The 26,294-nt window shown below is 37.0% G+C and overlaps 1 protein-coding gene across 2 annotated transcripts; it reads right to left on the bottom strand.

Moving 5' to 3' along the window:
- Nucleotides 1-1,248: 1,248 nt before the first annotated feature.
- Nucleotides 1,249-26,263, bottom strand: hsf1 (heat shock transcription factor 1). 2 transcript variants are annotated; one of them, XM_088929266.1, is made up of 14 exons: nt 25,807-26,263; nt 21,195-21,303; nt 19,595-19,731; nt 18,940-19,064; nt 13,835-13,910; nt 13,456-13,517; nt 13,036-13,132; nt 12,549-12,685; nt 12,072-12,275; nt 9,682-9,753; nt 7,716-7,821; nt 7,207-7,272; nt 6,984-7,047; nt 1,249-6,837 (listed from the first exon to the last, which is right to left on the bottom strand). In XM_088929266.1, exons 1-14 carry the CDS (start codon nt 25,936-25,938, stop codon nt 6,641-6,643), a joined length of 1,584 nt encoding a protein of 527 aa, XP_088785392.1. In that variant the 5' UTR covers nt 25,939-26,263; the 3' UTR covers nt 1,249-6,640. The 2 variants fall into 2 exon arrangements, with proteins under 2 accessions (XP_088785392.1, XP_088785393.1); XM_088929267.1 differs by lacking the exon at nt 9,682-9,753 and having other exon boundaries at nt 4,612-6,837; nt 25,807-26,258.
- Nucleotides 26,264-26,294: the final 31 nt, after the last annotated feature.

The raw sequence follows: 26,294 nt of genomic DNA, 5'->3' as shown, positions 1-26,294 counted from the left end.
ATTTAAATCTGCACCTCTGAGGCAAATTCTTAAACACTGCAAAGTCTCAACATCTTTATTCACTACAGAGGTGAAACGCTACTTATATTCTCAGAATATATACAGCTTTCTTGAAAATTGGCACAAGAAGTGAATCACACTGAATATGACTTGTTTTTTTTCTCCAACTGTTGAAGGTGCAGAAAATGTGGAATTGGAGGATACCTGCTGACTTCCATATTAAACCTCGTGTCAAGATCCTGCGCTACAGCCTTGAGTGTACAGAGCAAACCGACTGGAAGAAGGACAGTGGTGACCCAACTGTTAAATAATAAAAGTTTTTGAACCTATTTAAAAAAGAGCCAGGTTACAATGTTATCTTTTATATGCATTTTTTGTTTTATCTTGCATGAGGTCTAATAAAAAAAGACAACTGGATAATCAAATATTGGCAGTTTTAGGAAACAATTGTGGTTTTTAAAACATAAAAAGCCCCCATCCCTTGGAACCTAGCAAATGTTGTAAAAAAATGACAAACAATGTTAAACAAACTATTAAAGCTTTATTATTATTTTGTAATGTGTACAAGTGCAGTGTTAGTTTTGTTAGCAAATATCTGAAGGATCTGATTAACAATGTACTAAACTGTAAATTGACAGATATATGTCCTTTGAAAGCATTCTTTACATTAAAATAAACTATTTGGAACATCAACTTTAGTGATGCTTCTGATCACTAATTTTTGTAGTTAAAAAATGATGTATTCAGAATTTTGTGTGTGCAAAAATACTCTTTGTAATACGATCGACATCTTATGACCGAGTATTTTTCTATATTTTCCTTGTCATGCCATAAATTAGAAATTGTACCAACATTATTTTAAATGAAAAAGTAAAATCAATAAAGCTAGTTTATTATCTAATTTCATATGAACATTTCAACAGAATGCAAATTTCTCCATTTGCCTTACTTTATAAAAGTGGATTCAGTATTATTAAGCTGAATTTTTTTGTTTCAGATTGCAAAGGCAAAATATTTAATACTATATATTTTGATCTTCTGGCTAATAAATTGGTGCTAAAGATGAAAACTGACTAAAAAGTGATTATTTTAGAATTTGCTGAAATGAAATGGATCAGGGCAACCTGGTTCAGATTGGTTTAAAAAGCTATGTGAAACTGTCACCTTTGTAGTGTTACATCAAAAAATATGAGAAACAAGCTATCTAATCAAAAAACAGGCAATTAATAAAAAAACAGGGCAACCCAGTTACATATATAGCCATTTATTTATGAATAAATAGTAGCATACATAGTTTATTTGTTATTGTAGAACCCCTCTTTAACTTTTGCAGTAAAAGATACAACAACAAACCTTCTTTGTATACTTCTATCATAAATCTGGATCTGTGGAATACTTATAGCTGCCTTTGTTTATTGGAAAACCAAACAAGAACATGTTCATTGGAAAACCAAAGAGAAACAGACATTTTTACAAACTGTATTGCTAAACATGGAGCTGTGCTCTACTGCTTCAGGATGTTATTTAGTGAAAGCTGGACAGGGATGAAGGCCAGAAAGGAATGGGAACAGGGAGATGAAATAACCAGATAAAATTAGGGTCACATTTTAAAAGTAATTATTCAGGGTTTCCTTAACTCTTTTGTGTTTTCTTTAAACTAATAGTGTGGACCTAATACAGTCATTTTAAATAAAGTTGCCATCTTTTTGCTGAAGCTGTGAACAGTGTTTGTTAACTAACACATACCAGCTCAACCCCCCGTTAATGGAGTTTATAACAGAGGTTTGGGAAGAAGGTAAGATCCTAATCTTGCCCACTACTGCTCTCCTATGTATATACAGTATATATACTTCTCTACACACTTTCAGCAACTCCCTGTTGTAGATCACTCCCACAATAGAGGGAGTTTGGGCAGCCTTATCCTCATGGCTGGGCTGTCGTCTCTCTATTGCATTCATTTGGATCTAATCAAACAACTGAACAGTTTCTTAGATCCTCTGCTTCATCACAATGAAATGCGATAATTCAGTACAGCAAAAAAGGAACGGGGTAATAGTGGAGGTAGGCCATAATTTAGTTTTTTCCATGTGAGTGGAAAAAGCAAATGGAAAATGTGATTATTAGTTAAGTCGCTTTAGCCACAAGAAAGGAAAATTCCCCCCAAAAAGTGTTCTTGTACGTTAAACCTAAATTAAAAACAATGGCTATTATCACAGAACACCTATAAAGATCATTTTTAGATTTAAAAAATCTTCTAGGTCTAATGTATGTCCTAGGCAAGTAATATTCTTTTTAGTTGTCTTATTAAAATTACGTATGCATTTCGTTAATTGCAAAATATTGTATTACCAGCTTCGTTCTAATACCCAGATTTAGTTCTTGATTTTCTACTGCTTTATTTAATTTAAAACATCAAATTTCTCTGCTCATGTCCTTTAGTGGGTGGAAAATAATTAATTGACCATATTCCTTAAACATACTTGACTGTGAAAGAAAAAAAAAAGACTGAATGAAGATGACACTTCTGACACGGGTCTTTCTGTTTGCGAACAGAGAAAAAGGAATTTGCAGGAAACAATAAATTTTTGGTTCTCAGGCAGAACTGTTAGAACGGTCTCCGACGTATTTACAGCGGGGAGAAAAAAGGCCAACCTGACCATCAGAAATATTTGTGCAGCCAGTTACTAAAGCCTAGAGACTTTACTTTGGGAATGCCGAAAAAGAAGTTTAAATGAAGCTCATGTACTGTATATTTCAAATCCATATATATAGAAGTGCTAACAAACACCTCAGGGATTCAGTTGGTTTTCTAGGATCTGAATCTTGAACTGGCGATAGAAGAAGCAGACACCATTCAAATAGTTCCTCTCCAGTATTTGACCTGACCATGGAAGACAAATAATGACTAAGGATTGTAGCTGGGGCACCAGAGTGTTCGCAACTAAACACTGTTACTTCAGCATACTGAAAAATGGGTCTTGTGAACTTAATGGTCCAACCACAAATACTACTTTCTAAAATGCTGTGTATGCAGTCTGAGGACATGGGTTAATTCAGCAGTAACAGGCCACCAATATAACTAGACGTCACTGCTTTAAGCACAACATGAAAAACAGATCCATAAAACACAAATTTCCCCTTATTTCCTCGCATGAACCTGAGGAAAAAGCACATTTTTTACAGAAGGCAGCATGTATTAACATTAGGTTTTGAATAAAGAGCTTAGACAGTTCAAGGTGGTAAACTTTTCAGTAGAAACAAAACCATTCAAATGATCACCTCAGAGAGGACCTTGACTTATGAAACCCACCAAATGTATTTTCCACATCTAAGTATACAGAAAGGCCGGCTGTGATATAATAATGAAAAAAGATCTATCAAAAGAAACTATATCATACTCAGTTAATTAAAGGAAGAACAATCTTGGAAGTTTTCCTTAACAAAGAGTGTTACACTCAATTCAGATCTTGTGATTTATGCAGTTTTGTGCATGCTGGTTTAACTTGGTTAAAGTGCAAATTAATAGAGTAATAAATATGAACTAAGGACCACATCTGTAGTTTGTAAATTAATCCCGGCAAAGGGCTTACTAATTTGAATGTTACTGTGATTTGGTAATGTCTCATAATGTTGATTGGGAACCTTCTATGAATATACAGAAGAAACTGTTTCGTCAGTAGCCTAAGCAAAATAGTTCTACATAGTGTATCATTTTGTTTCAAAAATCTTAAGCACTTCCATTTAACTTCTACTGTCTGAAATCCTCTATCACAGAAATCATACCAAAAATCATCACAGAAAAAAAATCTTTTTAAATTTTAGAATGGACTTGAACCACAGTATCAACAATTAATTTAATCTGAAGTTCAAGTCAGTAACAAAGACGTGTCTCGTGTGTTTCTATCACAGCATGTCTTATCAGATGGAAAAAAACTTGTGAATATAAATAAATCTAAAAAATAACTCTTGTAAATATTAAGTGGTAAACAAAACTAACTTCTATTAAAAATTCAATGTAAATACATGTGTTTTCCTTAATCTTTTTAGGCATTTATTGCTCACTAACAGTTAAACAAAACTATTTTTAATATTCTGAATTACATATGGTTTAATACAAATTCTAATAAGTTTTTTTCACTTTCACTATATGAGCACACATAGATTTACAACTGCACCTAAAATGTTTAAATAGTCAGGCATGGGTTTTTAATTTCAGTGGTTTATGGTTAAGCTTAGCCTTTATTTATGTTATCAATTTGGAAATCTGCAGAATAAAGTTCAGAGTGTCATTTAATGTAAGACATATCTGGACAAAGTGATAGATCAATTAAACTAAAATGATTTAAAACACTGTGATGTTTTAAAGGAAACTGTCAACAGAATTTAAAAAAGTGAACAATTACTCAATGGAAAGTATTTGTTGTTAAATATGTTTTAATTTTGAGTTACCCACTGTCACAAACTGTGGGCAATAAATTTGTAGGAATCTTCTTAAATATGGTGCTTTATGATTTTAAAGTGAAATTGTATTTTAACCAGTTCTAATAACATAACCATAAGCTTAGGTCACAACAGAATCGTATTACAAAAATAAAACTCTGAACCACAAACATTTAAGTGTATGAAGTGGGTATTTTATGTAAAATTCAAAAATACAATTTCACTATTAAATTAAAGTGTAAATATACAAATAACAATGGAAAAGCATAAAGCACAAACAAATACAGTTTAGTTTCTTGTAACCAAAATTTAAAAGCTTAACCACTTTGTGCACACCTTTTTATTCTCGTTTTAAAATAAAACAAATGTAGCACAATCTCAGAGAGCAAAGTGCTACGCACATGCATTTACACGGTTGCACGCATACAACTCAACTTTTGTTAGGGATTAAAGACTTCCAACGAAGAGAATGTTCATAGACTGTCATTTCCCAACTGACTGGTTTTCTATACCATTTAATGATCATAAAGTCACAACGGAATCTCTAGTATTGGCAGAAAATGACATTTCTATTCCCTCAATTGAAATTGTGTAAAAAAATGTCATGAACATTAAAAACAAACTGGTGAGTTTGCTTATGCTCAGCGATATCCTAGCAACAGTTGGGTAGTATATAGGTGATTATATATATACTCTTTCAGCTTCAAGCACTGGTATATAGGTCACAGGTTAGCTGTTCTTCCCCATTAAGACATCTTCACTGTTTAATATTGAGACTGCCATTTCAGAACAGCAGTGTGAACTCAAACTACAATGACAAATGACTGGGGATAAAGTATTAATTGCCAGTAATCCTACTCAGCTCCCTTCTTTTCCAGATATGAATAAGAAAATATCTGTCTACTTTACACACTGATAGTAAGAAAAAAACCCAGCACAAATCAGAAAACATTTACAAGTCCCAAAACTTTTACCCACTTTGTAAATGTATGCATATATACTGTACATATATACATTCAAACGTTGCATGACCTTAGCAAACAACATATCTCTTTCTGCTATGTACAAAACCAGATTTTCTAGACCAATAAACTATTGCTAGAAAAGGCAATTTTTTAAAAGAAAAAAAGTTACGAACAGTTTGTCATAAATGTCATAAATTCCCATTCAATTGGTGTTCAGAGCCAAACGTATTGTTTTGTATTCTATGTAGTATTTCACATTTATATCATCTCAATTTAAACAAATGTTTCAAATAGGATTTTTAGGCAGGTCATGGAGCCATGTAACCAGGGTTTGAATTATTATTTGTTTAGCAGACACCGTTATCCAGGGCAACTCATGAAACATACAATAATACATAAAAGTAAATACAAAAAACCCAACTTATTCAAATACAGTAGAAAAAACAGAACTGATCCGCATGGCTATCCAGAAGGCCAGCAACACGATATTTCTGATTTACTCTCCAACAGGCACAGATTTTTACTGAAATTGTAAAGAACTATAGCGAGGTACGACAGATACGCGTTTACTTTTGATTTTCTCTTAGATGGATTTTTTCCCTCATCCATGTACTTAAAACAACAGAGATTAGAGGATCTATTTTTTTTTCCTTTGAATGGGATTCTCATAAATGTAAAGGTAGTGTTTCATTTGACCATCTAATTAGGAAGGGCCACTACAACAGAAATATTTTCTTAGATAGAAATTCTTCCATTTGATCAGATTTCCTAATTATAGTGCATTTAAGTCCTTTAAACGCACAAACACAACCTACTGCATTAAAAAAATAATAATACACCCTTCGTTTTTTCTATTAATGTTCTAGAGCTTAACATTCTTTAAAAAGACCATATTTTATGAACTACTAAATTACTATTAGAAGTGAGAAGCGCTCTTCTGTGCTGTAAGTAAAGCAAAAGTGCCCAACAGATTCTATTTGTAGCATTTTAAAAGTATAAAGCGAGCCTGTTGTGAGATCAAACTGCTGACGTTGCCAGCAGAGACGTGACCGGTTATAATACTCATGAGACAGTTGGCAGAAAAAAAAGAATGGCGATTTTCTCTCAAAGACATCTCAAAGTGGAAGCGCCGTCGCCAAAATCCGAAACAAGCCATCCACGCGGCCTTGGAGAAACGGGGGGGGGGGGGGGAAACAACCGCCGTGCGTTACGGCCCTTCGTAAAAACGACAAATCTTAAGAAGATGTGGGGTCCTCGGGCTTCTGTTGGTAGTCGTTTGAAAGGAGGGAAATGGTGGGGTCCTCCGCCTCTTCTCCAGTGCCAAAGTCGTTCTCCAGGGCAAAGAGGATAGGCAGCTCTCCACTTGTGATCTCGGCATTGCTGGGGTCAACCAGGAGCACGGGCTGGGCTGTGTACTGAACCAGCTGCTTCCCTGTAGAACACATTAAGACACGGGTTAAGACATAAATACAGTTTTTAGCTAGGTTCTGTGAAAAATACAGTGTCAGCCAAACGATACTGAAGGAGAACATTTCAGGTTTGGGGCTACAGCCACACAAGGGGCTTCAGCTTACTCACCAGCATCAGTGGAGGGTTCAGTCGTTTCCGTGGCCTTCTGGTCTTGAGTTAGCAAGTCCTGGATCTTTAAGAACAAGCGAGAAAATTGTTAAGTGCAAAAAAAAATACCAAATGAAAAGCAAAAGACATCCGACGCAAAGCTCGCCATTAAAAAGAAGGGCTGTACTGCAAACGTTTGGAAGAACAAACATTAAAACGACGCAGAATTTAAGACCACACTTACACTTGCAAGGCTGGTGTCCAAATCGGGCAGATTAAAATCAGGAGTTGACATTGAGGAGTTGAAGAACTGCGAATGGACATAAACAGTCATTTACTTGTAGATGTATTATGCAACACATTTCCAGAAGATTTCAGAAAATTTTCATTACAAAAATGATTTCATTAATCAATTTTGGTTATACTTACATGGAAAGCAAGTCAATTAGATAAACGGTCTATAAAAAGCTAACATTAATCTGCCGCATATAATTTAATTCAACACTAGTCTTTAAAGAAATAGCTTGTGATTTTTAAACTTACTACAATAAGCGTTTGGAAATTAAAGCAATTCCCAGAAATCCACCGCAACGGACCAAGAACGTATTAAACGCATGTGTTTACTGTGATACACAAAAGTGCAATGCAGTGTTTTTTGGGCACATTATGTGGTACACCTGTTTCTTTCAGTACAGTTAAGCTAAAGTTCCTTAAGAATGCGAACTAATTTTAAAAACCTAAAAAAATGCTTACATCGAAAAGTGGTGAAGAATCAAAATTGATGGATTGCCCATTTAAGATTGTCTGCAGGTTCTCCAAACTGGTGTCAATGTTATCAACGTGATCATTTAGTTCATTCCTAAAATGAAAAATACTAAGGTTAGCCATGAGCAGAAACATTTCTAAAACCTGGCTCAAATACTTACATTGTTTTGATTTTTGTTTGTTTCAAAGGTCTTACTAGATGGGCCGCTCAGACATCAACATCAAGTGTAATTTCATTGCATTTCTTGTTACTCAAGCACTACATTAGCCTGAAAACCCCAAAAAAGAAGTACCCAATTCTAAGAAAAACCTGAAAGCAAGACTAAAACACGCATTCCTATTTGAAATTTGGAACTTCTCCTCATTGACAACATTCTCTAATGTTATTATAGAAGCAAGATTCTTTATCACATAGCCAACCCAATTTACAATCTCCAATTGTTTGAAGAGCCGACTCTTTGTTAAGATCTCCTGTGCCCTGCTGAATGAGATGTGTGGACACGCTCCTCTGACATGCCCTCCTGCAGAAACATTCATCATTCAGTCTGCAAGCACCACAGCACCGATGACAACACCGATGGGAGAAGCCATCTCTCACCAGCATCACTGCAAGACTGCAGCTACTGAGAAACTCATGGGAGTCACAGTTTGATGGAAATCCAAGAGAGACTTCACACACAAATTCAAGCCCTACCTCAGCTGGGTTCTGCCAATCGTGCTTGGGAAACCCACTGTTGGCTAACATTTAATACAATTTCATGGAACTAGATTTGTAACAAATGAAAAATGAAAATCACAAAGACCAGTAACAAGCAATACCCACTAGTAACCAGTTAAATTATGGGGAATTTCATGTCAAAGTATAATCTATGGACATAGAACTTTTCACACAGTATTACTGTGCTCTTCCCAGCAAGGTGGTACTGATAAGTGAATTTGTTGGCCTAGCTCAAGAACTAAGTAAGCTTATTCTTTTAGCTACAAATACGACATAACAGTTTAACAGTTATCGTTTATGCAAGTTATATGTCTCGCTGTAAAACGTCAAAAAAACTCACATCTGAGTAATAAGAAATTCTTGAGCAGGCAACTCTTCACATTAAGTTAATCTTAAAGCACTAAATTAAGTTCTGGAGAACATCTGGAGAGCTATAATTTAAACTTGATTACTTTTTGTTTAACAGGAAGCACACAGTTCATACACTTTCACCTTCTCTAAATACAGTAGCTAACAACAAGATTAAAATAATGATTAACTGTAATTTTAAGTTTTAAAGGATTTACATGTCACTGGGGTGTTGCATACATTTAGGGTTTTAGATCTGTTACAATGCCTATTATACTACACAGAAGTCAGGTTAAAAACATAACCATATTGACTACCCAAAAGCAAACCCAGCAGATTAAATTCATGACCTCTTGAAAAACCTTAGTCTAAATTCATTCTGGCACAAATGTATTCCAAAGCTGAATTTCATCAGCATATATTTCTAACAGATGAAGAAAGGACAGCGAAAATAGAAAAGAAAATATTAAGCAGAGAATTTTCGCATTTACTTAACATACCTAAGCTGCCCTAAGTATACAGAAAAAACTGCCAAGTATGCAAGAAATTTATTTTGGAGACAGACTAGTTGCCCATCTACTCCAAATCCAACATCTTTATATTAGCAGTTCACACCAGAAGCAGCTTGACAGACAGCTATAATACACATTGGTCTGTCCCCAGATAATAAAAACTGTGACAGGAATGTACTACTTATGCCTCAATATGTCAAAAAAATCAGCAGCTACTAATTTTTCAAAGAATTTAGCGTCAAAGGTGACCAGAAATTTTGTTGTACAATGATATTTTTTTATGGTCTGACACCATAACACGTTTAAAGAGGCTCTTAGTCATCAAGCACAGTTTCTTAAGTGCTCTGGGGACAGCATTGGCCACAGAAATGCTAACCCTTGCTGTGTTCTGGGATGAAGAGAGGAAGGACTGGGGAAAACACATGAGACTTCTGACATCTGTGGAGAACTGAAAGATACAAGCACAACAACGTACTAGGAATAGACTAATACATCTGACAGTGTGTAAGAAGGTGATGTTCTAACATCACACTTTCAAGAATCATATTTCTTAGCTCACAAGGGACAAAATGCAGGTGTTGAGGACAGGGCTCTTGACATTTAGGCAATTATACAGTACCTTATTTTTAAAATATGCATTTATACATTAGGAAGGAGAAACACATCGTTTTTGCTGCTGTGCTGTTTTCTGGAATGGGGAAGCTTAACAGCTGAAATGTTGCATTTCTTCTTTCTGTTTTAACAGAATTAACCTTTACTTGTTCCTTCGCAGCCACCACACACTGACACAGCTACTCACTTGAACATCTTATACATTACTCCTATAACACTCCAGCTCATTACAACAACTGCTTTATAAGTCTGAAGCAAGAAGCTGTAAGTAGACTTGCACACAAAAGAAGTACAAAGTACATATACAGTACATACAGAAGGAAGTTATTTATCCAGGAGTTTAATGGGTCTAAACAAAGGGTACTCAGAATCTTGTGATATCTTTGATGTATATCTTCGATGAGTAAACTAATTATTTTATTTGCTTCTCAGCTGCTCTGGCACAAGTGTAATTGGGAGTTTTGAGAGCAGGATAAGATCACCGACGTGCTTACTCAACTCAGGGGACCATCTAATCAGATAAGCTATCCCCAGCTGAGTGGAGACAGATGTCTAATGAAGGTCTGAACATGGAACTGTCTAGAACAGATCAGCCAGCCCGCATGTTTGACACTAGTTATAAAGGTAGACAGAGATAGAGATAGCAAGAGAAAAGACTGAAATGATGGCAGATTGAAGTGATAGGGTTGTGCCACTCAAGGCCATCTCCTCTGCTTGAATTCCTCACTGGCAAACTGATGACTTTGGTTAAGAAATAAATGAGACAAGCACCAAACTTTAGTGTTATTTGCTCACACAGACTCCGTTTATATATCACTAAGACCACCCTGAATTTCAGAAAATCTGAAAGGGTGCAAACACTTTTTCACAGAACTGTACACTTGGCAATAATGTCTTACATAATGCCAGAAAAACAACCAGATCAACCCGGATACAGACAAATTACAATTTGTGGCAATTCACAGTACTTTGCTTTTCCATTGTGACCACAATCTGCAGATACAGAGGAATGATATAATAATGGAGGCATACAAGTGTTAATCATGGAGCATTTCAATGAGAGAAAGATCAATGAATGTATAACATAAGCAATCTCTAGATTCCAATTTCATGAACAGGAGTTAAGATCTTCAGTAGCTTCTTCTTGTAACATGCCATAGTAATTTGTGCTAATTTCAGTATTAATAATAACACCATTATTCATGTACAGTGGAAAGTCCTGTATTTGAGTATTTCTTTCTGTCAAAACATTTTTTTTGTTTAAAATATCATTGCCCTATGAGTGAGTATTTAAAATATTAGTTCATGAAAATGCATCAGGTAAAAGAAAAAGGATTCTGCTCACTTGTTTGAAAAAACTATTAAATTCATTAACCTAACCTAAATGTTGAAATGACACCGATTGCAGTTAAAAATATATCACTGTATTAGAGACAGTCAACACATCTATGTGGCTTGGAGAGACCACCTCATACATTGCTGTGTAACTTAAAAGTATAAGTAGGTGCCTCCTGAGTGGCTTTATTGATAAAGGCAATTGCCTGAGGACAGGTTGTGCTCTTAAATCACAGGTTCGAGCCTCAGGCAAGCCAATTCCTGACACTGACGAGGAGATCTACAACTGGCTGGGAAGTTGTCAGTCAATGATGTTTCCCCTCTTCTGCTCTCAATTACTCCAGTACAGAGCTGCGCCTCCTGTGGCATGTAACTAGATGAAGGGCTTGACAGTAGGAGTGGTGGAGGAGTCTGTGTGAAGGAGCGGTCTGGTTTCCTCCCACAGCCCCCAAAACATACTGGCAGATTAATTAGTGCATCTGGGAAAACTGGCCTTAGATGTGAGTGTGTGCGTGTCTGTGGGTCTGCCCTGCAATGGACTGGCGTCCTGTCCAGGGTGTAGCCTGCCTTGTGCCTGCTGCTTGGTGTAATAGGCTCCAAGATCCCTGCGACCCTGAATTAGAAGAAGCAGTTAGAAAGTGGATGCATGCCCCATGTTTCACTTTAAAATCCAACCTCTAATTTTTGGACAAATCAATTCACCAGAGCATCTACACCACTCTGACCTTCTGGATATTTGACTTTCTTCTGTATTTATACATACACACAATGTTTTAACAATGTCGTTCAAAGGGCAGACACATTCGCCTGAAAACTTACTTGTCTAGGCAAGCAACACTGAGACACTTCTCCTCAGATGGGGGCTGAGCTGTGCTGGCTTCACTGTCTCGCAGTATAGAGTCAATGAAGGTGCTGGGAGACAAAGGGGTATCTGTAGCCACAGTGGTTGGGCTGACCTCCTCAACTTGTGGACTGTGAACAGGGCTATCGGGCTCCTCCTTTATATGAACTAATGGGCTCGTCCTGTTGGCAGAAGCAGAACACCCCCATGGTAATTTAACACTTGGCTCACGGGAAAAAAAAACTGTCATAAACAAATAGTCAGTGTCCAACTAAAAAAAAAAAGTGAGCCTTTGTGCTTTTAAAATCACTTATCTGCAAAATCAAATCTCACTTATTAAAAATTGTAACTTATGCAACAAAACTAATAAAAGGGTATTTTAAGGGAAGAAATAGGAATCTCTACACTAACAAAAAGACAAAAAAAAAATGATGCATATGGATATCAATACATACCTTTCTTCTGACCATTCAGTTCCCGTATCAGAAGGACTAGACTGAGCCACATCAGTGACATCAGAGATTATGGGACCAGAATTCACAGGTGAGTCTGCAGAGTACAGATTTGCTCCTGTATATGGCTGCGCAGATGACTACAAAAAAAGACAAAAACGAGTTTTGAAGATAAACATGGATCAAATCTATTATTTGTAATGGAAGACTAAAATAAATCCATGGTTGACTTCGGAGAAGAGTCTTGATAGGAAATTACAGATGTGACAAAAGTGTACACTACATTTTACCTGCAAAGACTTTCCTACAATACTGAAGTTATTATCAAGCACATACACGTTTAAGACTGACAGCTGTATTTATTACTATAAAGTACCAGCAGAGGTGAGCATTTTAGACAGACTGACAGGTAACCATGACTTAATAAAGAAAACATAACAAACTCATATATATACACATTTCACCATCAGTGTTTCAACTGTACACTCACCGTGAATGTAGAAGACCCCTGTAAGTGCTCTAGAGGATACGGCCGACTGTACTTAGGCATGGAATGTGCTGAGCTGCTGTCATTGAGCATGAGAGGACTGCAAATAACAAAAGGTAACATTTATTTAATAATGATGGTGAAACATAGTAAGAAGTTTAAGAAATTCTGAACTTTTAGCATCGTGACTTCAGACATAAGGTATCACGATTGACTAATTATAAATAAAAGTGATTATTTAAATACTAAAAAATCCAGTACAAAACAAGAATGGCTGAAAAGTCTGACAGTGCTTTTAAAATCTGTACTATTATGAGCCAAGTATTCCTTTTACCAGAAAAGATTCTCAAGAAGATAAAGAGATCTGCTATTCAGATAAAAATAAACATTTTTTTTTACCAAAATAAAATCCAAAATACTTACATTTTCCTTTTCATTCCCAAAACTCTGTTAGACTGTACTAGTGAAATTAAGAACTGAATAAGCTGTGGAAATAAAAGAACATTTTCAGCTTAGCTGGGGAACAAGTGGAAACAAGTTGTTTCCAACCAATGTACAATAAAGGATTAGCTAGAAATTCCATTCCACGAATACAATGAACAAAAAGATATACAGTATATATAAATTCTTCATATTTAAATTGCAAAAGTCTTGAAGTGTACATTATACAAAGGGGTCGCCTGTAATTTCAACACAATGAAGAGGCACTGTAAAACCCATTTGCCAGACTCATTTCATGGAACTGTATTTATTTTCACATTAAAACGAATCCTTTAGCTAAAGATGTTAAGTGCTGTTTTACCTTGTTCACTACTTTTTGCTGCTGGACATGTTTCTGTCTCAGACTTGCCACTTCCCTCCATAAAGCTTCATTCTCACTGAAAAGCAACATTTCAGAAGTTATAGTATCATTTCCATCAGACCACTGAGGAAAATCTTGTTATGCTGATACTGACTTAAGTCTTCAAAAAGCAATCTATGAAAAAGACTTAGGTGTTTATGTGGAGAGATTACATTCATTTTCAATACAATGTGGAATAACAATAAAAAAGCCAACTTAATGTTAGATTACACCTTCAAAATATCCTTTAAAATCAGGTGGTGTCGTAGAACAATTATACAATGTAGTAGACCAAGACCTCATTCAGAATACAGTGTACAATTCTGGTCTCCATTTAACAAAAGAGATTTGCTTCTAGAGAATTATTTTGAAAAGAATGACCAGAAACATTCCTACATATTCAGGTTTAAGAGAATATTAATGCTGACAGACTAAAATAAGTGAATCTGTTTAGTCTTTATCAAAGAAGACAAAATGGGGACACAATTCAAATACTTAAAACAAACAAAACCAAGTCAACCAGCTGCACATTTTATTTAGAAATAACAGTGAAACAAGAACCAGAGGCCACGAGTGGAGACTATGGAGAAGTGTATTCAGACCTGAGACCTGAAGGCAATTTCCCACACAAATGGTTATGGGAGTCTGGAACAACAGGTGACACAACCTGGCTATTGAAGATGGCATTCAGGATTCTTTCAAGAAAGAGGATCATTTAGGTGCTCATAGCAACCAATGAGATAGATGGGCCTCAAATACAACCTTTCTTAAGTACTTCCTTGAGAGGAAGTGAAAAGAAAGGCTTTTTTTCCCTCAGAAACTAACTGCTGACCTACTGTATGTATTACATTTAAGCCAACATGAAACTGAAAAGAAAGACCAATACAGATCTTCATATTCAAAAACGTTTTGATTGAGTGTGGACAATTTTATGGAATTGCTGCGTTTTTTATTCCAAGACTTATTAACCTCTGCAGAACTGGACACCGTTTGCAATTAAAAAGTGGGACAGTTGAATTGTGATTCTGTATATTAAAATAAAGGTTTTCACATTTTAGGACGCAACACCCACAAAAAACTCTTACAAACTCTATTTTAAGCTACGGGATTATAAATACTTGTGAGCACATGTGAGCAGCAAACTCCTGTTGGTGTACTGATGAGAAAAAAAGGCCTCCTAAAGACAAAATAAAAAAGCAACTAACTTTACACTGACCTGGGCTTTGGAATTCTAACAAGGATAAAAAGACAAGTTGGTTTTGATATACGGTATAGTAAAACAGTCAAAAAGAGATTTGAAAGATACTTCAGAACGTTTACTTTTAAAGTTAATGATTATTGAAAGATCTTAGCAGCTTTTATTTATTTTAGTTTTTAATACAGTCTATAAACCCTTTCCTTTCACCTGACCCTCTTAAAACTAAACTCTCCAGGCTCTCTTAAAACTGCTTTCTGCGTGTGCTCATGCTACAGCCCACATAAAAGAAAAGAACAAAAAAAACAATACTACTACTATGCAGATAAGCAGAATATGAAAAGACAGGTCATTTTTGCATATTTCACCTTACTTTAGTATTATCTAAGAACATAAAGTGCTCAGCATGCAACATTTTAGAGCTAACATGCAAATCACACAAAATTACGTTATTGCATATTTCACCTTACTTTAGTATTATCTAAGAACATAATGTGCTCAGGATACAACATGTCTGCTGAATGAACAGTTCTTTAGGCATTCACAAATGTTAAGTGAAAATATAATCAAGAATGAAAAAAACTGAGTGACAGAGCGAGGAATACGACTGGCTTTAAGGTCACTTTCATTGTTAAACTGAATTACAAAAAAAGCAAATGTAGCATAATACCTCAGACTTCCACTTTAAATGAATCAAAGAAATCTATTCAATATTGTTTAAATCTGAAATCACTTTGTTTTGCGCTTTTCTTACATAGCCTAATACCATAAAATATTATATTATTGTGTAATAAGCAAGTATTTTTATTTTACAGCATTCATTGCAGGATGGTCAAGTTAATATGTAAAACACATGAAACCTCTGCCTACAAAAGAACATGCTGTGGTAAGTCATGTTGATCAACTGTCAATTATTTCAGCAGATTTCAGGGGTGCTGCCTAAATAATTTTTGTTTAGTTAAAGCTGCGCACTCCAGTCCAAAAGTCTAATCTTTTCTTTTCCTCTAAAGGACATACTGATTGTCAAAGCATGGATGACTTTGTTAGCTGTGGTTGCTTTCATACAGCGTATTAACATGACAGTTGGGTCACAAACACATGCACAACATGACAAGCATTTAATAAAGCAAGAACATTATGCTTTCCATTGCTTTAACGGTGAAACTTCACTGCTCTCCATCTTTAGTGTTACCAACTATAGTGATCGTGGTGGATGAAATTCTTTATCTTTACAGACTTTATCTGTCAGCTCTGCTCCTCTATAAAACAGTGTATTCTCATAAAAGCGGTCTGCGCAGGAAGCTCTGTTATCTGTGCTGTCTCGGGGGGAAAACTACGTGCTTTGGACTTGGACAGAGCATTCCCAGTGGGCAACAGTAAAACAGTTTATAGGTACAGGTGCAGATACTGCAAGACACTGACCATATTCCCGAACTCCCAAAGAGGATTCCAATTTAATCCTCAGCGGGAGGATTATAAAATTATAAGTAAGTGTGTGTAGATATACACACAGCATACAGCCTATATAAACTTCGTAATACAACAGATTCAACTTATAACAGCAACTCTTTCACTCTTAATTACAAATTACTATACAATGCTAGAAACCACATCCCCTGTTTGCACCCCTTGTTAATTTCTCAGCATGAAATGCCAAAAACTGTGATCTGTGCTTCTCAGTTAAGCACAATAAAGCCTCTTTAGCATTTTAATCACATGCTATTGATGCCATGGTTTGGCGAAATTAAGGAATGTGCTGGAAGGGATGTCACATTTTAAGGTATATAGAACTACCCGAACAATACTCCAACAGTGCTTTTAAATGACAGGAATGAGCTTGGATTAAGCAACTCAGATCCAGTCCAACGCTAGTAACAGGATCATCACTGGATGGAGTGCTTCATCGACATCTGCAGCTATGAAGAATATTTGGGCATCATGAAAGAAAAATGAAGAATCAATGTTACTCAATGAAGCTACACATCTGCAGGTTGCACATTTACATGTAGAGATGTGCAAAGTGCAGTGCTTTTTGATTAGTCCAGGCTCTATTTCTCCATTAGATGACGGCTGTGCTTCTGCATAAAGGAAAAATTATGAAAGCTAAGACCTTTGAAAAAAATGAACTGGATTTGGTGGCAGCAACACTGTTTATAAGTCAGTTTGTTGTGATCAAAGTTGAGCTTACTTCACTTATGTATTACATCATTAATGTGGAATAATGTTGAAACCTTTGCTTCACTTGTCACTGCAAAATTTAATTTTAAACGAATGCCTTAATCTTACAAATCAAAAATGCTGGATCCACTACGAATGTTCCAAACAAGTCTCTCTGCTCAATCTGGGCTCAACTTCATACACTGGCTCACTGAGTGATCTTTAAGTCTATCAGATATTACACACTGCACAAAGGCACAACCCTGTGGTCCATGTGTAACAGTTTGCTAAATTTACACCGTGCATTTTAACTAATAGTGGACAAAAAAAAAAACAAGGTACTGATTGCCCATGCAAGAATGTCAAACTCAATTGAACAATGTAACCCTTTTCAAACATGACTTTCAAACTTCTTGGCTAGTAATCTCTTTACAAATTAGGCTACATCTAAAACATATGTAACAAACCCACCTTTACTGGGCTAATATCAATCAACTAAAGAGTTTGTAAGCGCTCGTTTATATATTCATTCAAAGATACTTTTCAAATTACAACAACTTTACCAATCATGGCCTCCTAATAATCCCCATCTATGAATTGGCTTCATTACTCTGTTTTCCTCCCCACTGATAGCTGATGTGTGGGGAGTGTACTGGCGCACTATGGCTGCCGTCGCATCATCCAGGTGGATGCTGCACATTGGTGGTGGTGGAGGGGAGTCCCCATTACCTGAAAAGCGCTTTGAGTGGAGTGTCCAGAAAAGCACTATATAAGTGTAAGCAATTATTCAATATTATTACAAACTAGTACCCCAGATCTCCAGCACTGCAAGGCAGCAACGCTTACCACTGTAGTACTGTACCAACCAATATAGATTCAGGTTGTATATAATAGATTTTCTTATACAATAAAATAAGGGTAAAGTTCAGTACAGCAGAAAGAAAATGGTGCAGTCACACTAAAAGTAAGATCCTGAAATTGAAAAAAGGCTGTGGAGACAGTAGGCTCGCCCACATGCTGCAGAGTTGACAACAACACTGACAGCTCAGAGACAGCTGACTTACTGCATTACAGCCGAATGAAAGTGACTTTCTGATTTAGATCAGTGACTAATTCTTCTTGTAAGTGAGAGGGACTTCCATGGCATTGTCCATGGCAAAGTCAGCTTTACAGCTATAATTTACAAAACCTGGGATAGGATACATAGAATAAATAGAAAATGCACAATGGGTTTTGCATATCGCAAAGACGTGATATGACAAATCAACAAATCATGTATATAGACAAAATATAACTAAAATATCTTGGGTCACAAAATAAAAACTCCATCCATTACCCGTACAAAATATAAAGTTACACTGCACAGATTTTTCCTGCAGCCAAAGCATTCCTTTTTACCACTGCAATCAAAGAAACTGATTGATTCTGTGATGTCCGAGTCCAAAATTCATATGCACATTTGAATGGACAAATATCTCTCGTTTTGGTTACTGGACTGATTCTTGTGTAGAAGCACACTGAATATCCAAATAAAGCCCTCGGTGGTTTTGTAATCTCCATTTGTTTTACATTTCACAGATTTTTTTTCTTCAGTAGACCAGGACAGAAACTCTTTCTTGAATAGAAGACCACAGCCAACAGAAGCAAAGAAAAAAAATGTTATTTGCACTGTTATGGTCTCTCGCCACTGAACCCTTTTCAGCTCGAAACTTACTGCTTCATGGCAACAATTTTGGAATCCATGGTTTCCTGCTTTCCCCTCATAAACTGCACATCGTTCAATAGTTTGGCAACGTCATCGTGGCGCAGCTTGAGGTCCTCGTGTTTGATATTCGAAACCTGAGAGACAGGAAGATGACACTTGTAAAAACCAAAGTAACGTTTGACACAGCCCACCCTGAACCCACAGCAAAACACTGGATCATTTATGGCTTTTTATTCCGCTTCATTTCATAAAATTTAGAAAGGCAGAAGGAAAAAAACTCTGCCTATCCACAGCCAAGCACAAGTTTTCATAACTTTGTAATTATCTCAACGTTTTGCAACTTAAGAGAGAAAATTTAGCTTTTGCCTTAAAATATCTTTCCTTGATAACCAAACCTTTGGCTACTACGATAAGATCGTTGTTAAAGAACAGGCAGAAAACTAGGCACTTCAGATACTGTGTAGTTAAGCTTATCCCTCTCAGAACAGAATGAGACATAAATGACTGACTAGCCATTTTTGAAGTGAATATTTCACACTGCCTTATTTTACAGCTGATTTCTTCTTTTCAACAAATTATACCCTTGGACTTTATGCTTCAGGGTCTAGAATGTCTCTGCAGAACTTTTCACGCAGATATGCATCTGAAAAAGCTGCCTACTTACATTGGTTACTTTCCTTTTGATGTTCTCCAGCAAGTGCTCTTGCCCCCGGGTGAAATACGGATGCTGGAATTCAGTATCGTCTTTCTCTGGCTTCACTAAGCCACCTTGCTCAATGTGAACAACTTTGCGAAACCCATCTGTTCAGAAATAAATGGTATGGTGAATGAGGGCATCAAATATTTCTTAATCCTTTAGATTTGTGACAAAATGTATTTAACAATAATACTCGAATAGCACAACGGATGTTTTAAAAACAAAACATATATCTCTAGGTCTCTACCTAAGTTGTGGTAATAATATAATAACATCTGTGGCTGAGCTGAGGGTAAAATAAGAAAACTCAGGAGTGGTGTGATTATCATTCTTTAATAACCGCAGTAAAACATCAAATATATTGGATTTGTTTTAAAGAATGCAAAAAAACCTACAGAATTAATTTATACAACCTAAAGAGTTTGACTTTAATTGTATTCACTTGGGGACATCTATTAACAGCAGAGGAGCCTCCGTTTCTAACTTTTTTTCTAGGAATTGTATTTATTTTAATGGAATTCTTCACAAAAATGTACCAGATCACAGATTCTGAGGGATAAAATAGTGTCTCGATACAAAAGCAGTGTGGGTTACAGACAGGAACCCTACTGTTCCAGTTAGGGAGAGAAGCCAGGAAAAACTGACAGTACAGTATATGCTGTCAAACGCAGCAGCTGATAGTGAGTGCTGTGCAGTAAATGTTCAGCACTGAACTCCTGAAACATTTGCTGCAGTTCTGGATTTTGTAAATGCAATCCTGTTATACAGGTATGAAGCTTAATATCGTGGGATCTGCAATTTCTTCAGAATCAGGAATTGAGGAGGGCCTTAATACCATAACATAGATCTCCAGACCAATTCAAGACTGTTTCCCAATTCCTGCTTCTTATCACTACCTTGAAACAGGTGACTAAGCTTAGACATGACGTATTAGTGAAATTCAAGATCGTGGTAAAAAAAAGATGATAAAACGAATTCAACATACGGTCAAAACTGCAAAAACTGCACTTTTCACAAAGTATTGTCTCCAAAACGTGAAAGAATGCAGTGCAGATGCAAAATATTTGAGATGTGATTTATAGGGAATTATTTAATGTGTCGAAACGTCTGCAAAGTTGGGCGTGTGTTCGAACACAACTGAAAGAGCCGTGCTGGTTAGAAAAATGCAACGTGAAACCCTCTGCTAATCACCTCAGAGCTCCTGACTCCAACATGCTCATATAGCAGCACCACGTCCCTGCCTGCGGGGACAGTTACCATGCTGTTAGAAACTGTTGTGGAGACCATCGACAAAAATAATGATGCCCAGCCATATTGAAATGGCACCCTCCACACGCACCAAAACAATGCAGAAGAGGGCACCTGTTCTGGCACCTTGGCCCCGTTTATGAGTTGAAATAGGGGGTCTGATATCTACACTAAGGAGACAGAAGTAATTCTATAGGAAAACTGGACAATTCCATGTTCTTGGGTGAGCGCACTTACATAGCAACCGGCTACACAAGAATACAGACAAGCTCTTTGAATTGTTAACTTTTAAAAGAATGAAATGACCTCCGACACTCACACATATTAAGCTGGCGGACAAAGCTGGCCATGTTGTTATGCTTGAAGTATTTGGGAAGCACCTCCTTGGAAAACCTGCCCTGGTCGAACACATGGAAGCTGGTGCCATTCTGCAAAAATGAAGAAAAAAAAAATCATTCCGCACACATTAGACACAGCAAATGCCACAGGTGAATCAACATTATAAGCCTTCGGCAATAACGGACAACAGGAAGAAACTTAACCCCCACGACTTTGTACACTTTCTTTGAGAGGAGGTGAAATTGGCCATAAAACTTTTTCAGGTGCTCATAGCTCAGGAGTCACATCCCGGCCGAGACACCACATAGCCTGAGAGGAGAAAACGCAGCTGGATCAAAAACTGTGCCGTCTGCGAACTCGCTAGAACATTGTCTTCAAATGTATGTGACCTTTAAATAAATGGATTTCATTAAACACAGAAATGCAACAAGACTAACCCCAGGTTGGGATTTCTGGGCAGCGATATACTTTAAATACTATAAAGTATTTATACTATAAAGCTGGTGATTATTCTTTTGATTTTTAATAACAAAAAACTTCACGGGTCTATAGCCTGTGGACATTTTATAGCACGTATGCTGTAAAATGAACAAAACTCTGCCATCTCCCTTATTACAAAACCTGGTTTTAAAAAAACAAACAGATATGCTCGAGAGACTGTGTCAGACATCTGAGACTGGAATACTTGTCTTCCTTTATCCTTTCACTCTCTAGAAATTGAGTCTCACTTCAAGAGCAAAACAAACCCTCAAAATACCGTCACACACTGGATAACATTCATCCATCAAACTATACACTGAAGAGGGGAAACTCAGACTTAAAAAGAGCTTCAATTTCATATATGAATCATATTTATAAAAAGACTGATACTGGCCATTTATCTTAGTGCAGCAGTGTAATAAACTTTGGACATACTAAAAACATCTTCACTCATTTATGTAAATGCACTCAACACGATACAGACAATACAGAATGCCTGGAAGAGGAATCCTAACCGTTATTGAAAATCTTAGACATCTACTAAGGCATACCACATAGTGGATGTTTTAGAAACTATTTTTAGAGCTCCCCAGAACCCTACCCCTCAAAGAAATGTGGCTTAAGTCAATTTTAAAAAGGCTGCTCTACTTTGGCACATGTGCCAGGCAACACCTATTCTCTCAATGTTATTGGGTTGTGCTGTTCAAACCAATTTCTGGGCTGCTAGGAGTTTTTAATATAAGGTAATGGATACATCTCTAAGGGTTCGAGGGGCTAATAAGTTCAGACTCTGCTTCGCCAGTGGGTCTGGACATTTTGGCAATGAGGTCATTCACTTGCCTTGGAAACCAGTGATAGGAATTTGTTTCCCCACTAGGCAGACAAAGCCCCTGAGCGTCTCAATATTAATGATTTTCTTTCAGGGGAGTGATGCCCACAGCCCCACCTACAATAACACAGGTCACAATCTCATTTGTTTGTGCTACACTTGTGCCGGCGTCATGTTACTTTGTGATATTTGTCAGACTGAAGCCTCCTGCAATTCTGACACCCCCCTTTCTTTTGGTGCAGTTATGTTTATGGACAAAATAAACCTTTAACCTGTTGTAAACCTGTCTGCACAAAAGATGTCCCTCAACAATTTTATTTGAAGAACATAGACATATTTCTGCACAGTCTTTAGTCCCATACTCTTCAGATATCCCAAAAGTATCTGTTAATCGGTTAACATAAATGCTGTAATATCCATTAACCAAAAAAACACTACAGTCTTTCAACACTGAGATAAGATGATCCTTGTCACAAACCTTACCATCACTTTGTTCCAGTCTGAACAAATTAAAAACCAAGTTCCATAGACAGTGGAACACCATTGTCTATGAGCCTCAGGGACTCAAACGGGTACACAGCTGTTTCTTGCCTTCACAAAACCCAGCAGAAAGAAATAAAAAATTGCAAGACCTCTGCATTTCCTTCTTTGCAATGTCCCCACATGCAGAGTTTCATCTGTGTTTTAGCCATTCACACTTCAGTGTTAAGTAGTTCAGCAATTTATGTCATGATGAAGTCTTTGTGAAGAGCTTTGTGACAAAGTGTTGTGAAGGGTACTACACTTAGCAATTAAAAGATGGGTTAATTGAAGAGCTTCCCTCTGCACTCTTTTCAGTATTTAGGAATTTATGGTTATTTGAAGCTGTAAAACCTTGCTTCTCTTAAACACATCAAGGGATATTCTCTGTACTAGATTGCCACATTAAGCTCTACATGTTAGGACTTAATAGTCCTGTTCTTCAACTGTAAGCCTACACAATCTGAGCTGATTTCCTTCCACTTCTCACATGATAAGAAAACTTTATATATTTCTGACTTTTTGTAGTTGCCTAATCTGCTCTGAGCACTGGGTGCTAGACGCAATTCTATCACTTCCATTTAAAGCTTCTTTCATATTTAGGTCCATGTTAACTCCATACATCTCCTACCTAATTTTGGCCTCACACATTATAACTATTTGCCTTAACAAATGCTTGGAGTTCACCAGGAACTGAACAAAAAAAAAGAGGAAAGAGGGGAAACAGCTCATGAAAAAAGTAAATATTGAATTAAATTAAATGAATTATATCAATCAATAAATTATGCATAATCACATAATTAATTATATAACATACATTTAATTATTGATTGTTGTCTTTCTGTCCTACATCTTGATGTAGGACCAGGTAATTCACGCAGTCTGCGTGGCATGAATATGTCTTTGTGGCACACCATGTTAAAAAAATCAGGTTATTTTAAATATTTATTATATATAAAACACACAGGACTGTCAAATATTTGTTGTGATGCTTTAAGCGATGACTAATTTAATTTTGAACTCTTCAAGTGTTTTCTTTTACATTTTCCATATATGGTAGCCATCTTGCGAGGAGAAAAGTTGGTCAAAACTAAGGCCATGACAACATACGCGCTGCAGTACCGGCGGGTTTTGGTAGGGGGAGTAGTCGAAACAAAGCAGGACAATAATGGCCAGAGTAGAAGGGAGAAGACCACAAAGCATAGTAAAGGAAGGAGTAGAGACGATTATGAGCTACAACTTCCCGGATCTTATTTCTCTTCATTTATCAAATCTATGCTTCGGACGTCACATAAATGCTTCATGCAAAATTAATTTTTAATTTAAGCAAGACAATAATATCGTCTTTCATTTGAGGTGAAGCCTATTATGATATGTGCTTCCTGGACAAATTCGCAAGCAGGTTCAAAACTCAAAATAGAGTTAACACACCTTTCTTTCATTCGAAGAGTCACAGAAGGCAGAGTTGAAACACCAACATTTGCAATGACTTACTGTCCAAACGTGCACTCCTTTAAAGCGATACGTGAGGAATACAACGTCATCTTAAATTCACTCGCTCTGCCAAAATGGTTAATTGACACGAGGGGACTTTTAAAACTCATTTTATATTTGCATACTCTCCCACAAGTAGGCCATAATAGCTTGTGACGCAAAGCAGTAAAAATGAGTGATGACATTTTACTTGACCTGTGTTAAAGAGCAAGTGGACCCAGTTAAAGTCACCGAAAAATAATCCTTTATGTGCATATAGGAACCTTTAGCCGCAGAAACGGCGGTTTCACCCGCACGGCCTCCAATTCTGTGCGATTTTAACACGAACTATGAACAGCAATGAGTTCGCACTCATACTTCAAACCAACCGAAACGCACTTGGACAAACCCTCCCTCCCCTCAGTATTTACTGCCGGTAAAGTTTCCGAGCTCAAAGGATGTTGAGCGGTTTGGTTCACGTTGCGAGTAAACCGTAAGGAATCGGTCGCGTTTTAATTCAAACGGACGTGCGGAACCGAAATCTGCAGGGCTGTTCCTAATGAGCGCAAGCAGCTCATCTGGGGGGGTTTAGACTACGGGCCAGGCCTCCATTAGGCCCCAAATGGCATTAACGTTGTGTTTGTTTACTTAAACAAATCCCAATCCCAATTTCCCAAGACCAAAAAAACAATCATTTCGTTTCGATTCCCACTAATCGCTTGTCCTTTCGGATTCGCGGAGTCGGTAACCAGTACTTCGATTTCAGGTTAGAGACAGCGGCCACACCCCCTTTTCCCAATGAAATGGCCTCTCCCTCAACCGGCAACAAGTGTCGTCTACCTGCTTTTCACAACTACAAGGGGGTTAACTCGCACCCGCTTCCACGAAACTCAGAAAACAAATCCGAAAAGGCGAGATAAGAGTGATTTTCACAGATCTCCTAGGATAATACAAACCATTCCGGCAGCTGCCATTAAAATGCAACAGATATAAGCCTATTAAAGTAAATGATCACCCTGTGGTGAATGATCAGCAGCCTTCGCCTCTGACTGGCAAAATGACATTTATAATGGAAAGAGACGCAGCCTTTTGTAACAACCTGCTAAAAATAAGACGAACGTGTGTAGGTGGGGGTCAAACCGAAACACAAACTGAAAATAAAATGCACCGAAGGAGCGCAAAACAAATAAAAGTAAGCAACATCCCAGCTTGTTTACTGTCACTGAACCATGTTCACACAACTGAATGTGGTCTCTCGTCGCCCAGATCCGCCTTCAGTGCTCCCACTTACCGGACTCCAGCAGATGAGCGAGTCGGTATCGGGGTCTTCCACCAAAGTCCAAAGTTTCGTGAGGAAAGCAGGGACGTTACTTCCACTGACCAAACCTCCACCAGAGCCACCCCCATGAAATTCCATATCCATAAAAGCAGAAAAACAACAATAAAGAAGAAGGGAGGAAAGCAACACAAAGTAAAACAGAATCTAAACAAAACAACAAACAGATCCGATATGCAGACCACAGAAGTTCAAAACTAGACAGCAGCCTTGGAGGGACGCAACGTTAATCCCACGTTGTATTATTCCTCTTCTCGACCTTCAGTAAATTAAATGACACTTATCACTGGCCCGCCTTTAGCCGATCGAAAATCAAGACATTGATTTTTTCACCAAAAAGGGATTTTTACGAACTGCGTAGAAACGATACATTCCACACTAGCATGGTAGTCGCCATTTTGTGACATCACCAAAAACCCCAAAATACACATTTGGTTTCGGCA

This window comes from Atractosteus spatula, chromosome 12 (genome assembly GCF_055471065.1).
Source record: "Atractosteus spatula isolate fAtrSpa1 chromosome 12, fAtrSpa1.hap1, whole genome shotgun sequence".
Lineage (NCBI taxonomy): Eukaryota > Metazoa > Chordata > Actinopteri > Semionotiformes > Lepisosteidae > Atractosteus > Atractosteus spatula.
Note: the sequence above shows the minus strand (reverse complement) of the source record. Positions and strands in the feature narration are given on the sequence as shown.

What these genes read in the sequence shown, in the direction of transcription:
- hsf1 (XM_088929266.1), bottom strand. Translation starts at nt 25,938, where the DNA reads ATGGATATGGAATTTCATGGGGGTGGCTCTGGTGGAGGTTTGGTCAGT. An exon ending in TTGGGAATGAAAAGGAAAAT is followed by an intron (nt 13,133 to 13,455) that starts GTAAGTATTTTG and finishes TGTTATTTGCAG; the next exon opens with TCCTCTCATGCTCAATGACA. An exon ending in ATTCTTCACCACTTTTCGAT is followed by an intron (nt 7,273 to 7,715) that starts GTAAGCATTTTT and finishes GTCCATTCGCAG; the next exon opens with TTCTTCAACTCCTCAATGTC.